The 15,074-nt window shown below is 42.2% G+C and overlaps 1 protein-coding gene across 4 annotated transcripts in view; it reads left to right on the top strand.

The window, feature by feature from the left end:
• mtm1 (myotubularin 1) overlaps positions 1-13,524 on the top strand; it is a 113,365-nt gene extending 99,841 nt beyond the window's left edge. For all 4 annotated transcript variants that reach the window (XM_078211796.1, XM_078211797.1, XM_078211798.1 and 1 more), the window contains 4 exons: positions 2,552-2,644; positions 5,443-5,556; positions 7,162-7,338; positions 8,913-13,524. In XM_078211796.1, coding sequence (XP_078067922.1) covers positions 2,552-2,644; positions 5,443-5,556; positions 7,162-7,338; positions 8,913-9,089 — 561 coding nt within the window. In that variant the 3' untranslated portion in view covers positions 9,090-13,524. The remainder of the gene's footprint in view (positions 1-2,551; positions 2,645-5,442; positions 5,557-7,161; positions 7,339-8,912) is intronic.
• Positions 13,525-15,074: the final 1,550 nt, after the last annotated feature.

The following is a 15,074-nucleotide window of genomic DNA, read 5'->3' as shown; positions in this document are numbered from 1 at the left end:
CTCAGCACCAGGGACCTGGGTTTGATTCCCGGCTTGGGTCAGTGTCTCCCTGTGTCTGTGTGGGTTTCCTCTGGGTGCTCCGGTTTCCTCCCACATTCTGAAAGGCGTGCTGGTTAGGTGCATTGACCTGAACAGGCGCTGGACTGTGGCGATTCTGTGTAGGTAATCAAGTCTTTACAGACAATGCGAGTGGAGAGAGGGATAATCACCGGTTAAAAAGGTGTGAATTGTCTCAAGCCAGGACAGTTAGTAAGACTTTGCAAGCCCGGGCCAAATGGTGGGAGTTACGCGTAGAGTGACATGAACCCAATATCCTGGTTGAGGCTGTCCTCATGCGTGTGGAATTTGGCTATCCATTTCTGCTCGGCGATTCTGCGTTGAAGGCCGCCTTGGAGAACGCTTACCCGAAGATCGGAGGCTGAATGCCCTTGACTGCTGAAGTGTTCCCTGACAGGAAGGGAGCACTCCTGCCTGGTGATTGTCAAGCGGTGTCCGTTCACCTGTTGTCGTAGCGTCTGCATGGTCTCGCCAATGTACCATGCCGCGGGACATCCTTTCCTGCAGCGTATCAGGTAGACAACGTTGGCCGAGTTGCATGAGTGTATACCGTGTACCTGGTGGATGGTGTTCTCACGTGTGATGATGGCATCCGTGTCGATGATCCGGCACGTCTTGCGTGGTGTGGTGCCGTAGTCACTGTTCTCCTGAAGGCTGGGTAGATTGCTGCGGACAATGGTCTCTGAGTTTGCACAGTTGTTTGAAGGCAAGTAGCATGGGTGTGGGGATGGCGTTGGCGAGATGTTCGTCTTCATCGATGACATGTTGAAGGCTCCAAAGAAGATATCGTAGCTTCTCCGCTCCGGGGGAGTACTGGACGACGAAGGGTACTCTGTCGGTTGTGTCCCGTGTTTGTCCTCTGAGGAGGTCGGTGCAGTTTTTCGCTGTGGCGTGTCAGAACTGTCGATCGATGAGTCAAGCGCCATATCCCATTCTTATGAAAGGGTCCTGTTGGACTTTAACCTGGTGTCGTGAGACGTCTTACTGTGTCCACCCCAGTCCAACACCAGCATCTTCACATTGAAATAAGGAAACTGAATGGTCAATTCAAAATCATGAAATTTCAATTAAGGACAAGATTAGAACTCCTGCAGAGGTAAAAGGATAAGTTAATTAGTTTCATAGTCAAAATCTTGAATAGTGGAACGTTGCCACGGAAATTGGTGCCAAAGTTATAAATAACTTCATTTTTGTCTGTACATTAATCTCTTAATTACAATTTGCAAAACGTTCATTCTAGTTTGGGTCCAGCAAAATATCTTTTGCAAGAATTCCTTAAATAGCAAGCAGTCAGTTGGGTTTATGCACGACAACTACATTTTATTGAAGGATTGATTTCTGAGTTGATTATTTGAGCTTTCTGCTATAGCCTTTCAATTAAATTTACAGCCAGGAGATTTCAATGTAATTGATTTAAATGTGCTGTAAATCGTACATTAATTGTATTTTTTTATTGCATGCATTTGGTATTCATCGACTGGGGATTCGTATGTGTCCCTCCTAAATAGGAATAGACTGAAGCTGTGAGGTTAGGAAATGGATGTTTGTAACGTGTATCTCTGATTTTTTAAAAAATGTTTAAGTGTAAAGATTGGCTCCAGTTCTGTCCTTCGCCACCTGGCTCTCTGGAATTTAACAAGCTCTTTATAGTGTTTGTTTTTTACCCCCATTCTTGCGAAAAGGCAACTACTGCGTGTGTGTACGCTTCCCTAGGCAGTTCATCACATCACTGGAGAGAGAATTCCTTACAAAGCCTCAGCTCTCTCTGGCCAGTAATTCTAAAGTACAAAACCTGATAGAGGACAGAGAGATGCCAGTAGTATGCAAAAGTCAGTTTACATTTCATAGCCGTATGCAGTTATTCAGATGAGGGTGGCATGTTAGCACAGTGGTTAGCACTGCTGCCTCACAGCACCAGGGACCTGGGTTCGATTCCTGCTTTTCTGTGTGGAGTCCGCACGTTCTCCCCGTGTCTGCGTGGATTTCTTCCGGGTGCTCCGGTTTCCTCCCACAGTCCGAAAGACATGCTAGTTAGGGTGCATTGCCCATGCTAAATTCTCCCCCAGTGTACCCGAACAGGCACTGGAGTGTGGCGACTAGGGGATTTTCACAGTAACCTCATCGCAGTTTGAATGTAAGCCTAGTTGTGACACTAATGAATAAACTTAACTTTAGGTGTATACAGTTTCCCATCAATTTAGTATCAGTGTCCATTGTGAAAATGATTGTAATAAAGCAGAAAAATCAGTTAGCATCTGAAAAGAAAGAAAATAGTTTCAAATGCAAACCCTCAGCTCTGATGACCATTCTCTACAGCTTGTCCATAGACTGTTGCAACACTAGCACTGGGGAATCAGGTTATTCCAGTTTCACGAATACGAATCAAGAATTATAATTGTTCTTCAAGTTTAAAAATCACCTGTAATTTTAATTGATGCAAGTTTAAAAGGTGTGTTTTGACAAAACAGAAGTTGACTGAATGTTTTTGCTTTAGAGAATAGGACATGGTGACAAGAACCATGCAGATGCTGATCGGTCTCCAATATTCCTGCAGTTCATTGACTGTGTGTGGCAAATGACAAAGCAAGTAAGTAATTTTAATATTAAGTGGGGGAAATGTTACTGCATTTATGATAGGCAGCATGGTGGCACTGTGGTTGGCACTGCTGCCTCACAGCACCAGGGACCCGGGTTCAATTCCAACCTTGGGTGACTTATCTGTGTGGAGTTTGTACATTCTCCCCGTGCCTGTGTGGGTTTCCTCTGGGTGCTCCGGTTTCCTCCCACAATCCAAAGATGTACAGGTTAGGGGGATTGGCTGTGGTAAACAAGTTGCCCCTTCGTGTCCAAAGATGTATAGATTAGATGGGTTCGCCATGGTAAATGTATGGGCTTACTGGGATACAGTGGGGGGAAATACTCTGTCAGGGAGTTGCTGTCGACTTGATGGGCCGAATGGATTTCTATGATTTTATATTAAAGTGCATGATAGACAACTCTTGTCTACCATCACATATCTGAAGCTTTTGACTATTCCACAGAAAGGATATGGATATATTACTTTTAACAAATCCTTTTGAAGTTAAATTCGCCCCATGCTCCAATCCCTAAGGTACCATCACATCCCCTCTCACTGAACTGTCTGAGGCTAAGCTAGACTGCTCTCAACCTTATTTTTGACCCTGAGATGAACTCCTGAAGGCAAATGTGTGCCATTACCCCCTGTTTCCACCTCTGTAACATTACCCAATTTTGCTGCTAGCTCAGCTCACCTGCTGCTGAAACTCTCAAGCCTTTCTTACCCTTACGCTTGACTTCTCATCTTTGTTTTCAGTCACGCAATTCCCAAACTCCTCTAATTCTGGCCTTCTGAAGATCCTCAATTTGAGTCACTCCAATATTGATGGCCGTGCCTTCAGTTACTTGGCCCGAAGCTCTAGAATACCCTCCTTGCATCTCCTTGCCCCTCTACCTCACTTTCCTCCTTTCAGACACTCCTTAAAACCTGCATCTTTGACCAAGCTTTTGACTTTCTGCCCAAATAGCTCCTCATGTCTGGTGCCGATATCAATGCAAGTCTTTCTTTGTGGCTTGTGGTCACATATTGTTTTATAATTCTGGGAATTCCCTTGAGATATTTTATTACCACAAAGGCGCAATATAAATAAAAGTTGTAAAAGGTTTAAATTTACAGGACCGTAAGGGTAACAGGAATGTGGTAGGTTTCAGGTGGACTATTTAAAGCTAGCATCCTGGAGAGTATTTGACATTCGAGAAACTTGTATATTTTCAATCCTGTTGTGACAGTTCTGTTCATCTGAACTCAGCAGAAATCAGTACCAAGTTAGACTGGTGGACTGGACTCTGAGGGAGGTATTCAGTTTGGACATGCCTACTTTGTGGTCTTTTCCTTAGACAAAAGTGGCATTGACATTGAGCCAAAGGCATATTAACTTTCAGGGGAAAAAAGGCAGTGCACAAGACAGGCCACGAAGACCTGGGACTGCTGTCCTGGGACATTGGACCGAATACGGCCGGGTTACAAAAACAGAAAATGCTGGTAAATCTCAGCAGGTCTGACAGCATCTGTGGGGAGAGAATAGAGCCAACGTTTCATTAGAGCTAAGAGCAAAGAGAATCAGCAGAGCTTTATAGTACGAGGGTGGGAGGCTAGAATGGGACAAAGGGAATGTAAATGTTCAGTCCAGAAGGCCCAATTGGAAGATGAGGTGCTGTTCTTCCAGTTTGTGTTGAGGTTTGCTGGAACATTGCAAAAGGTCCAAGGACGGACAGGAGAGCAGGGTGGTGTGTTGAAGTGGCAAGCGACAGGAAAGTCTGGGTCCTGCTTGCGGGCGGACCGAAGGTGTGCAGCAAAGCGGTCACCCAGTCTGCATTTGGTGTCTCCGGTGTAGAGTAGACCACATTGGGAGCAGCGAATGCAATAGACCAGATTGAAAGAAGCGCATGTGAGGCACTGCTTCACCTGAAACGGGTGTTTAGGACCTGGGACGGTGAACAGGGAGGAGGTAAAGGGGCTGATTACATGGGAAGGTGTGTGGGCAGGGGGTGAGGTGTTGGGTGTGGTGGAGGAGTGGATCAGGGTGTCCCGGAAAGAACAGTCCCTGCAGAATGCGAGTTGGAGGAAATAGCAGAGGATGATCCTTTGAATGCGGAGGCTGGTGGGGTGAAAAGTGAGGACAAGGGGGACCCTATCCTGGTTCTGGGAGAGTGGGGAGAGGGTGAGAGCAGTGGCCCAGGATGGTTTGGATGCTCTCCTTGCCCCCTCCCCCACCCCTTCAGGGCAACTGCCATAATCCCCAGGCAGTCCCTTAACCGTCTGTACCTCTGTTCTGCCATTCACACAATCTGATCACTTAATGGACACTTTTATCACCTTTCTGAGCTTCCTGTCGCCTCATTTACATTCCCTTTGTCCCATTCCAGCCCCCCACCCTCCAAGTACAAATCTCTGCTGATTCACCTTGCTCTTAGCTCTGACTCGATCATCTAGACTCGAAACGTTGGCTCTATTCTCTCTCCACAGATGCTGTCAGACCTGCTGAGATTTTCCAGCATTTTCTGTTTTTGTTTCAGGTTCTAGCATCCACAGTATTTTGCTTTTATACAGATGGGTTATTCTGTTTAAGCTAAGCAAAAGTAAGCTACTTCAGTGAGTTAGAGTCTGATATTATTTGACATCCTTAAGTTGACTATATGTTGCATCCATTTGAAATAACCTGTTATTTCATCTTGCTGTGGAGTAAAGCACAGTTTAAACCAAACTTTGCTTCATCCAGTGTTACCTTGGCCCACCTTCAGAGAAAATTCACAAAACGTGCTTAGAAGGGATGCTTTTCATTAACATTATTTTTTCTTTGGCTCCAGTTCCCGACAGCTTTCCAGTTTAATGAGCTTTTCTTGATTACCATTCTGGATCACCTGTACAGCTGCCGGTTTGGGACTTTCCTTTATACCTGTGAGCAGCAGCGGTTGAAGGAGGTTGGTACACGCAGAATTTTGGAAACTTTCTGATAGCCATCTAGTGGGCATCAGCGAGGTGCATCCAGCAGAGTTGCTCTCATTGTAATATCCACAACCAACAGATCAGTTCTGCACATCCAGCCGTAAATGGTGGAGATTGATTAAACAACACACTGGAGGAGGAGGCTCCACAAATATCCCCATCCTCAACGATGGAGGAGCCCAGCCAGTTCTTGCAGTGACAGTACTTATATGGCAGGTCCATTTCAGGTTCTGGTCAATGGTAACCCCCAGGGTGTTGTGGGGATGGATCCAGTGCTGATAATCTCTTTGAATGTCATAGGGAGGTGGTAAGATCGCTCCTATGCTCCCACATCATAGAAGATGGGGATGATTTTGGAACTGCCTTCTCTGATTCAATGTTTAATTATCCACCACCATTCATACTGGATTTCAAAGGACTGCAGAGCTTTGACCTGATCAGGTGGTTGGAAGATTGCTTAATTACAGCATGCTGCTTGTGCTGTTTAGATTTGATTTGATTTATTATTGTCACATATATTAGCATACAGTGAAAAGTATTGTTTCTTGCGCGCTCTCCAAACAGAGCATACCGTTCATAAAGAAGGAAACGAGAGAGTGCAGAATGTAGTGTTACAGTCATAGCTAGGGTGTAGAGAAAGATCAACTTAATGCAAGGTAGGTCCATTCAAAAGTCTGACGGCAGCAGGGAAGAAGCTGTTCTTGAGTCAGTTGGTACATGATATCAGACTTTTGTATCTTTTCCCCGACGGAAGAAGGTGGAAGAGAGAATGTCCAGGATGCATGGGGTCCTTAATTATGCTAGCTGCTTTGCCGAGGCAGCAGGAAGTGTAGACAGTGTCAATGGACAGGAGGCTAATTCGCCTGATGAATTGGGCAGGCATGTAGTCCTGTGTTGTAGTTTCACCAGCCTGGCACATATTATTAGATATGCCTGCTCCTGGCATGCTCCTTTACACTCTTCATCGAAGCAGGGTTGATTCCTAGGCTTGATGGTAATGGTAAAATGAGGGATAAACTGGGCCAAGATCATGGTCGAATACAATTCTGCTGCTGCTGATAGCCCACGGTGCACAGCAGATGCTGGTTTCCAACTGTTAGACCTGTTCTAACTTGTTGCCAGTAGTAATATCATACAGCATGCTAGAGGATTTCTTCAGTGTGAAGTGGGGACTTTGTCTCCACAAGGATTGTGTGGATGTTATTTCTGTCAATGCTGCCATGGACAGATGCCTGTGTGACAAGGTCAAGTAGACTTTTCTCATGTCGGTTCCCTCACTACCTGTTGTACGCCCAGTCTAGCAGCTGTGTCCTTTAGTACTCGGCCAGCTCAGTCAGTGGCGATGTTTTCAAGCCACATTTGGTAATGGCCATTGAAGTGCCCCAGCCAGTGTACGTTTTGTGCCCTTGCTACACTCCGTGCTGCTTCCAAGTAGCGTTCAACATGGGGAAGTACTGCTTCATCAGCTGAGGGAGGGCTGTAGGTGGCAACCAGCAGAAAGTTTCCAGCTGATGTTTGTTGTTTTTCTATATTTATGCGACATTGTGTTAAAAGTCATGCTTTTGTTTTGTTGGTTCAAGGAATTGCGAAAAAGAACTGTGTCCTTATGGTCTTATATAAACAGTGAAGTTGACAAGTACATCAATCCCTTTTATACAAAAGACCAACACCGGGTACTCTACCCAGTAGCCAGCATGCGGCACTTGGATCTCTGGGTCAACTATTACATTCGGTGGAACCCTTGGTTCAGGCAGCAGGTATGTGATATTCAGGAGTATGCATACAATATTTCTGTGCGGATGTGAAAGTTTTGCAGGTGTGAGGCAGCCTATCAAATTGGTCACCCTCTCTGGGGGAAATATCCTGCTTTGTCAGGCACTTGTCCAAGTGACATTGTGAATTAATCCAGTGGGACTTTGCAGATAAACCTATGTCCTGTCCTTTGTGAGGAAGCATGCTAGTAGAGAACGTACCATTCATTGTCATTTAAGGCGGAGGGGAAAGCTATATGACTCCTTAGGTCCATGCTTGTTCTGTGGAGCAATCCAGCTTCATTATCTCGCTCTGTTCCTAACCTTGCAAGTTTTATTTTCTTCAAGTGCACGTCCATTTTCTTTCTGAAATCATTGATTATCTCTCGTTTCCACATCCTCATGGGCAGCAAATTCCAGGTCATTGCCAATCGCTGTAGAATAAAGTCCTTTCTCACATTCCCCCTGAATTTCTTGCCCAAAGCTTTAAATCTGTGTCCCCTGGGTCTTGTACCAACTAATGGGAACATGTTTTCCTTGATTACAAAGAACAGTACGAGCACAGGAACGGGCCCTTCGGCCCTCCAAGCCTGTGCCGATCGCGTTGTCTTATCTAGACCAACTGTTTATGTTCCTTCTATTCCCCGTCTGTTCATGTGCCTATCCAGGTAAGTCTTAAATATCGCTAACGTATCTACCTCAACCACCCCACTTGGCAGCGCATTCCAGGCCCCCACCACCCTCTGTGTAAAAAAAAAAACTCCCCTCTCACATCTCCACTGAACCTTTCCCTCCTTTACCTTGAACTTGTGCCCCCTTGTAATTGTCATTTCTGCCCTGAGAAAAAGCTTCCAACTGTTCACCCTATCTATACCCCATATTTTATAAATTGCCTTACCTTAATCAAGCCTGTCGTAATCTAGTACACTTCTGTCAAATCTCCCCTTGACCCCTTTTTCTCCAAGAACAACAGCGGTATTTTGCTTTTGAATTTAAATATTTTTGGATTTGCACTGTTAAATCTGCTTTGTAATTTTCTTGATCCAGGAACAGAACAGAAGTTCATAAAGGAATGGCAGTAGTGATTCAACTTTGGTGTGCAACCTCTGCCGTGTTTAGAACCTGGTTAATCACTTTCTTAGGAGCAAGATAGGGCAAACCATTGTGGACACTAATCCCGACGGACGCGATAAAACTGTTCCAACGTTCACTCAATGTTAATTGTTTGGGCATAGGGCATAGGTTCAAGGTGAGAGGGGAGAGATACAAAAGGGTCCAGGGGGCAATTTTTTCACATAGAGGGTGGTGAGTGTCTGGAACAAGCTGCCAGAGGCAGTAGTAGAGGCGGGTACAATTTTGTCTTTTAAAAAGCATTTAGACAGTTACATGGTGTAGAGGGATATGGCCCAAACACAGGCAATTGGGACTAGCTTAATGGTTTTTAAAAAAGGGCAGCAAGTTGGGCCGAAGGGCCTGTTTCCATGCTGTAAACATCTATGAATGAATATCTGGGGATTTTTCGCGTTACTGTAAAATGTTAACATTTCAGTAAGGATCTTTCCTGTCCCCTCTCTGAGCAGCAGGACCCAGTGCAGCAACGCTACAAAGAGTTGCTGGTTGTCCGAGAGCAGTTACTGAAGAAACTGGAGGAGCTGCAGATTTCCGATTCTCCGACAGGGATGCTTCCCCACGTTGCCAATTCATCCGCCTCATCTTCTCCAGTGCCAGTATCTCCACACTCACAGACAACACTTTGAGATGTGTGCACAGAATTCTGAATACTTACAGTACTGATTACCTTAGAGACTCCATAGAATTCATTTAAGCTATACTGCAGCATGTTAAAAGAATGCTGGACGGGGGTGTTGATTTATTTGCATGTTAATACTATAATTTCTCTTTATACAAAAAAGTGAATTAAAAATATTTTGATAAATGGCGTCGTTCTAAATGATGTGCCTTTGTTTAAATGGTAGCAGGCTGCCATTTATTTAGGGTTACTGTCCTGCTATTTCTGTTTCGAGTCAGTATTAGTGCTGGCTTTGGCAATCACTGAGTAAAGAAAACTGTGGAATTACTCATCTCAAATCCATGAGCAGCGAGAGTCTGAGAGGGCAGCTATCAAAGCTCTGTGGATTACTGCAAGAACTGACCAGGAAATCCTGACTCTGTTACGTAGCTTATGTGGCTTGCACTGCAAATTATTGATCGCACACTGCTTCCGACTTAACTGGCGTTCCCTATATAGTACGATAGTATTAATGGAGATGTAAGGGTCAGTGCCAAACAAAGAGAACTAGGCTAGAAAAGACTTGGAACAAAATGGGGGTGAAGTTCACCTTTGGCGGTATCTCAAACGGGCAATACCGTGCGATCGGCAGCCCATTTTACACCACGCCAGAGTAATGGATGCTGATTTGCAATTGCCCATTACGTGCTACTGCCCAAGTTGAATTTCAGCCCCCTGGTGTATTTTTGTATGACTGTAGTTGGTCATTTTCTTCTTCCCCTTCCCGGCCCTGCTGCCGTCTGTTTGTGGTATTATCTTTTTCAGTCTCAAAATCAAGACATGATTAAAATGTAGCCAGTTTATTTCTATGAATATTTTATAGTCTTGAGTTCTCTCATTTGTTTTATACATAGAAACTCTCCCTGAATGAAAGCGTCAACCTATATGTACAGCCGTTGCAATAAATCTGATAGTCTAGGCAAATGCCTGCATTTCTAGTGGGGCTTTTTCCAGGTGCAAGTTTTGAGCTTATGCAGTTGGCCAAAGTATTTCCCATTCATTTTTGTATTATTTGACAGGAGCTTAAAATGTTATGCATAATTTAAACAAATCTGAATTAAATTTATTAAACTATAGTGAATTATACCTTGAAAATGCTGATTTTTTTTTTAATGGTCAAGCCCTTTACAGCAATTATACTGATATTAAGTGAAGTTACATTTAGGATTTCGTACAAATATTTTGCTTTTAATGGGCCAGTAAATAATACTGACTGATTTTGGAAATGTCTAACTACCTGAAACATTTTAGCAGCTACTTATCCTTGGCTTTGTTTAGTTTGCTTTCATGCAGTCATGGATCAGAAAATAATACAGTGGGTCTTAAACAATGGCCGCCTTAAACTTGAGAATTACCGTTGGCACTGTTACTATGTTAACCAGATATTTGTCTGATATTTTGCCAGAGGTATTAATTCATCTAAAATCACTGTGTAAGTAGTTGCATTGAAACTGTGGACAAGGGGATGCCGTTAATAATACCAACAATAATTTTTAGCCTTTCTCTAGTGTTTTCTACTAAAGCCCAACTGTTTAGCTTAATGTTCCTTTCAGTAACATACATAGGCTTGTTTACACTTTTGTCCATCAATTCTTTCAACAGTTTATATCAGCCAAATGATATTCATGAATATTATTTTAGGATTGTGCTTATTATGTAAGGGCCATTTGCATTGGAATTATTTTTCTTTGAATGTAATTTTGGCACTAAAATATTCATCCCGATTCTTTTTTGTAGGGAAAGCAAAGAGGATATTGAGAATTAAGCTAAGTTGGCAGTACTCACCTGATTAAGAGGAGTGTGTTTACTTGACAGCATACTCCAGGCTGAAGGTTCAGTTCAGTACTGACAGGGTGCTACATTGTTGAAGGTGTTCAGAATAAACATTAAATCAAGGGCCCATCTACCAGCTCCTGAATATTATGGCACTATCCTAAGGGCAGCAGAGGAATTCTTCAGGTGTCTTGGTCAATATTCCTTGTTAACCACCATCAGTAAGACACATTATTTGGTCGTTCGCTCCTTTACTGTTTGTGGCACTTTGATAAATGCAACATTTTACACATGTAACAGCAATTGCACTTCACAAAATAATTAATTGGCTCTGAAGTGCTTTAGACATCCTGAGGACATAACACTTAATATAAATGCAATTTCTTCTTCCACATGTATGACAAATTGAGCACACTTGGACTAATTCTTCGAAATTGGTGCATTATCCTAATCAAATTCCAGAAGTCTTAATTAAATTTGGGTGCTTCCTGGTTTCTGCCATTTACACCTTATTCCATGCACCAGGGAAACCAACTCTAAGAGAAATCGTGTTTCGCCTTCAGAAAGATTTACATACATTTGAATTTGTTGAGTTTCTAGTCTACATTTTAAACTTAGTTAACTTAAATGATTTAGCCAGTCGATCAAACGTTTGCACATGTTGGAGTTGTGTATGGTTTGGGAATGGGTGGCCAAGGCAAGCATTAGGGAAGAACTTGGTAAATTGAAACCCTTGCCATTATTCCTACATCCCGTTGCTCCCTGAATTTTCTGTTGCAAGTGAGGTGCATTAACCATGCTAACTTCTCCCTCAGTGTACCCGAACAGGCACTGGAGGGAATTTCAGAGTAACTTCACTGCAGTGTTAATGTAAGCCTGCTTGTGACACTAATAAATAAACTGTAAAATGTTTTACTTGGGAAGGGGGTCATATCTTCCATTTGTGCTTTAGGCAGGCCTGCTGCCAATCGCTACCTCAGTTAAAAATGCTTTAACATTCAAAGAAATTGAACTTGAGGCTCAGAAACTGTGGTTGGTTTTAGGCACAGTATTCAGTGATGAGAGTTGCGATGCCTGCTTTTTGTCTTTAACATGATTACGAAGTTATGGATTGTTAAGCGTTTCCATTTTTAATATTCTTGCAAAATAACAGGGAATTCCTGACTGGTTAAACCATTTGACTTATTTTGGCTGATCTGTACCTTGAAATATATTCCTTTTGTTTAAGTAGCAAACTGTAATAGCCAAAGGCCTTCATACTGTGGGCTATGAAGCATTTGTAATTTAAAAAAAAAGATGGAATGAATTTACGTGGTGACAGATTAAACTGTTACTTTAAGGCTGATGCTCACAGAATCTGCTTATGTTTACAAATTGTATATTTTTGGCCAGACGCCGTTTAGTATTCAGATATTCCTGTAGCCTACTAACGGTCTGATTTACTAGCCTGTTGTGTAATAACTACAAAAAAATTGAAGTTTTGGACTGAAATGTTCTGGTATGCTGCACGTATTGCATTGCGACTACTGATATGTATTATTTTTATTGAATGTTGTCCTCAAAGAAAACACTTTCCCTTAAAACGGGTGTCTAATGAAAAATGAGCTTTTGTAGCTGCAAAAATAAGTAAATGAAAATGCATTATACTTCTAAAGGGCACTTGGGGATTGATGAGATGCAGTATACTTTGCAGAGGAGGAAGTCATTAAACGTAGAGGCCCTTCAGAATATGATATAACCCATTGTTAATCCTCTATTGAATGTTCTTTTACCACAACTGTACACTTAATTTCGTGGAAAGTATTGGAATTTAACAAGAATCACTTTTACAGATCATTAAAATCATTTTCATGACTGCTAATTGATCTGTTAATCCATTATGACAGAATAAGTACAGTATTTGCATATATTTATTATTTCACAGTTTAAAATAAAATCTCAGACATCACACTTGTTTAAGCATGGTCTGGTCTTAATGCGATTTTCATTTTGTTTGAGTCAGTGTCCATTTTGTGTGTTACTTAGATTTACTTGACAATAATGCTTTGCCACTAGAGAGTGGACCAGAAACAATCAGCAAAGGGATGGAATTCATGCATTTGTTAATTCCCGGTGAAAACAATGACTTCTGTATTTCAAGCTGGAATGGAGTGTGATATTTTCATTAACCTTTTTGTAAATATTTCCATGCAAGAATTTCACCCTTGCTGGTGTGTAGCATTCAAATCTTGTTCATGTGGGTTTTTTTAATCATATTTAATTATGCTCAGGATAATTTGCCTTTAAATTAGCTTTTTTTTTTTCTCACCCCTACATCTGCAGTTTCTGAAAGCTGCAGGCATTTTGAGGGGTCAAATTACTGATTATAAAGACACAAATATTGATTCAGTGAGCAAAGATAAATAATGGGACATGGACTAAGGTAATGGAAGACACAAATTCTCACATGCTTTGCTTTGACAAATTTATTATAATTAAACAGTGTATAAAATTGATCTAAGTGGATGTTTCCCCTGTACAGTCAAATATGCTACTGCTCAGTTATTGTGAAATAAAAACCATTACTTAATGTAATGTATCTCTTCAAATGTTTTAATATTTTTGCCAACATATTAAACACTAATTTCTGATTTGCCAATGTTTTAAAAAGACTTTGTGCACAATTCCTGCTCACCACACTTCAGCGATCACAAAGCACTCAGCATTGTATCACTGCCTTCCCAATCAGACAAAGTCAGCATGGATTTACAAAAGGGAAAGCATGCTTGATGAATCTATTGGAATTCATTGACAATGTAACTTGTAGAGTTGACCAAGGAGAACCAGTGGATGTGGTTTATTTAGACTTTCAGAAGGCTTTTGACAAGGTCTCACATAGACAGACTACTATGTAAAGTTAAAGCACATGGGATTGCAGATAATATCTTGAGATTGATAGAAAGCTGGTTAGCAGATAGGAAGCAAATGTGTCTTTTACTGATTGGCAGTCAGTGACTAGTGGGGTTCCAGAGGGATCTGTGCTAGGACCCGGACTGTTCACATTTATATATTAATAATTTGAAAGAGGGAACTGAATGTATTATCCCCAGATTTGCACATGATACAAAGTTGGATAGGAGGGTGAGCTGTAATGAGGATACAGAGATGCTTCCGCGTGATTTGGACAGGCTGAGTGTGTGGGCATGTGCATGGGAGATCCAGTATAATGTGGATAAATGTAAGCAATAATAGGAAGACAGATTACTTCAATGGGTGTAAATTGAGAGAGATGGATACTCAACGAGACCTTGGAGTCCTCGTGCATCAGTCACTGAAAGTAAGTGCGCAGATACAGCAGGCAGTAAAGGAGGCAAATGGTATGTTGGCCTTCATAGAGGATTTGAGTATCGGGATAGGGATGTTTTGCTGCAATTGTACAGGGCGTTGTGAGGCCACACCTGAAGTATTGTGCGCAGTTTTGGTATCCTATCTAAGGGAGAATGTCCTTGCTATAGAGGGAGTGCAGTGAAGGTTTACCAGGCTGATTCCTGGGATGGCAGGTCTGTCAGATGAGGAGCGACTAGGTCGGTTAGGATCATATTCACTGGGGTTTAGAAGAGTTCGAGGGGATCTCATAGAAACTTTAAAAATTGCAACAGGGTTAGATAGAATAGATTCAGAAAGAATGTTCCTGATGGTGGGGGGAGTCCAGAACTAGGGGTCATAGTTTGAGGATAAGGGGCAAACCTTTTAGAATTGAGGTGAGGAGAAATTTATTCACCCAGAGAATGATGAATCTGGAATGCACTACCACAATGTAGTTGAGGCCAAAACGTCTGATTTCAAGAAGAAATTAGATACAACTCTAGGAGCTCAAGGGATAAGGGGGTATCAGGATATTGAATTCTATGATCAGCCACGATAATGAATGGCAGAGCAGGCTTGAAGGACCAAATGAACTCCTCTTGCTTCTGGTTTCTATGTATCTATGTTACTGTACTCAATGCAAATTTGTGTTGTATTCTGCGTTTTACAAACAAAGGTAGCCCTTCGCTTTGCACTAGTGAACGCATCAGGCACAGAATACACCAGAGCTGAGTGTCACCACCTTCAGTGACCTACCCACAAATGAACGCATGGATATAATCTTCAACATTCAAATGAATTCACTTCTATTTACCTAACAGTAATAGAACATTGT

The sequence above is a fragment of the Mustelus asterias genome, chromosome 4 (genome assembly GCF_964213995.1).
Source record: "Mustelus asterias chromosome 4, sMusAst1.hap1.1, whole genome shotgun sequence".
NCBI lineage: Eukaryota > Metazoa > Chordata > Chondrichthyes > Carcharhiniformes > Triakidae > Mustelus > Mustelus asterias.
This window is presented reverse-complemented; position numbering and strand designations above follow the sequence as displayed.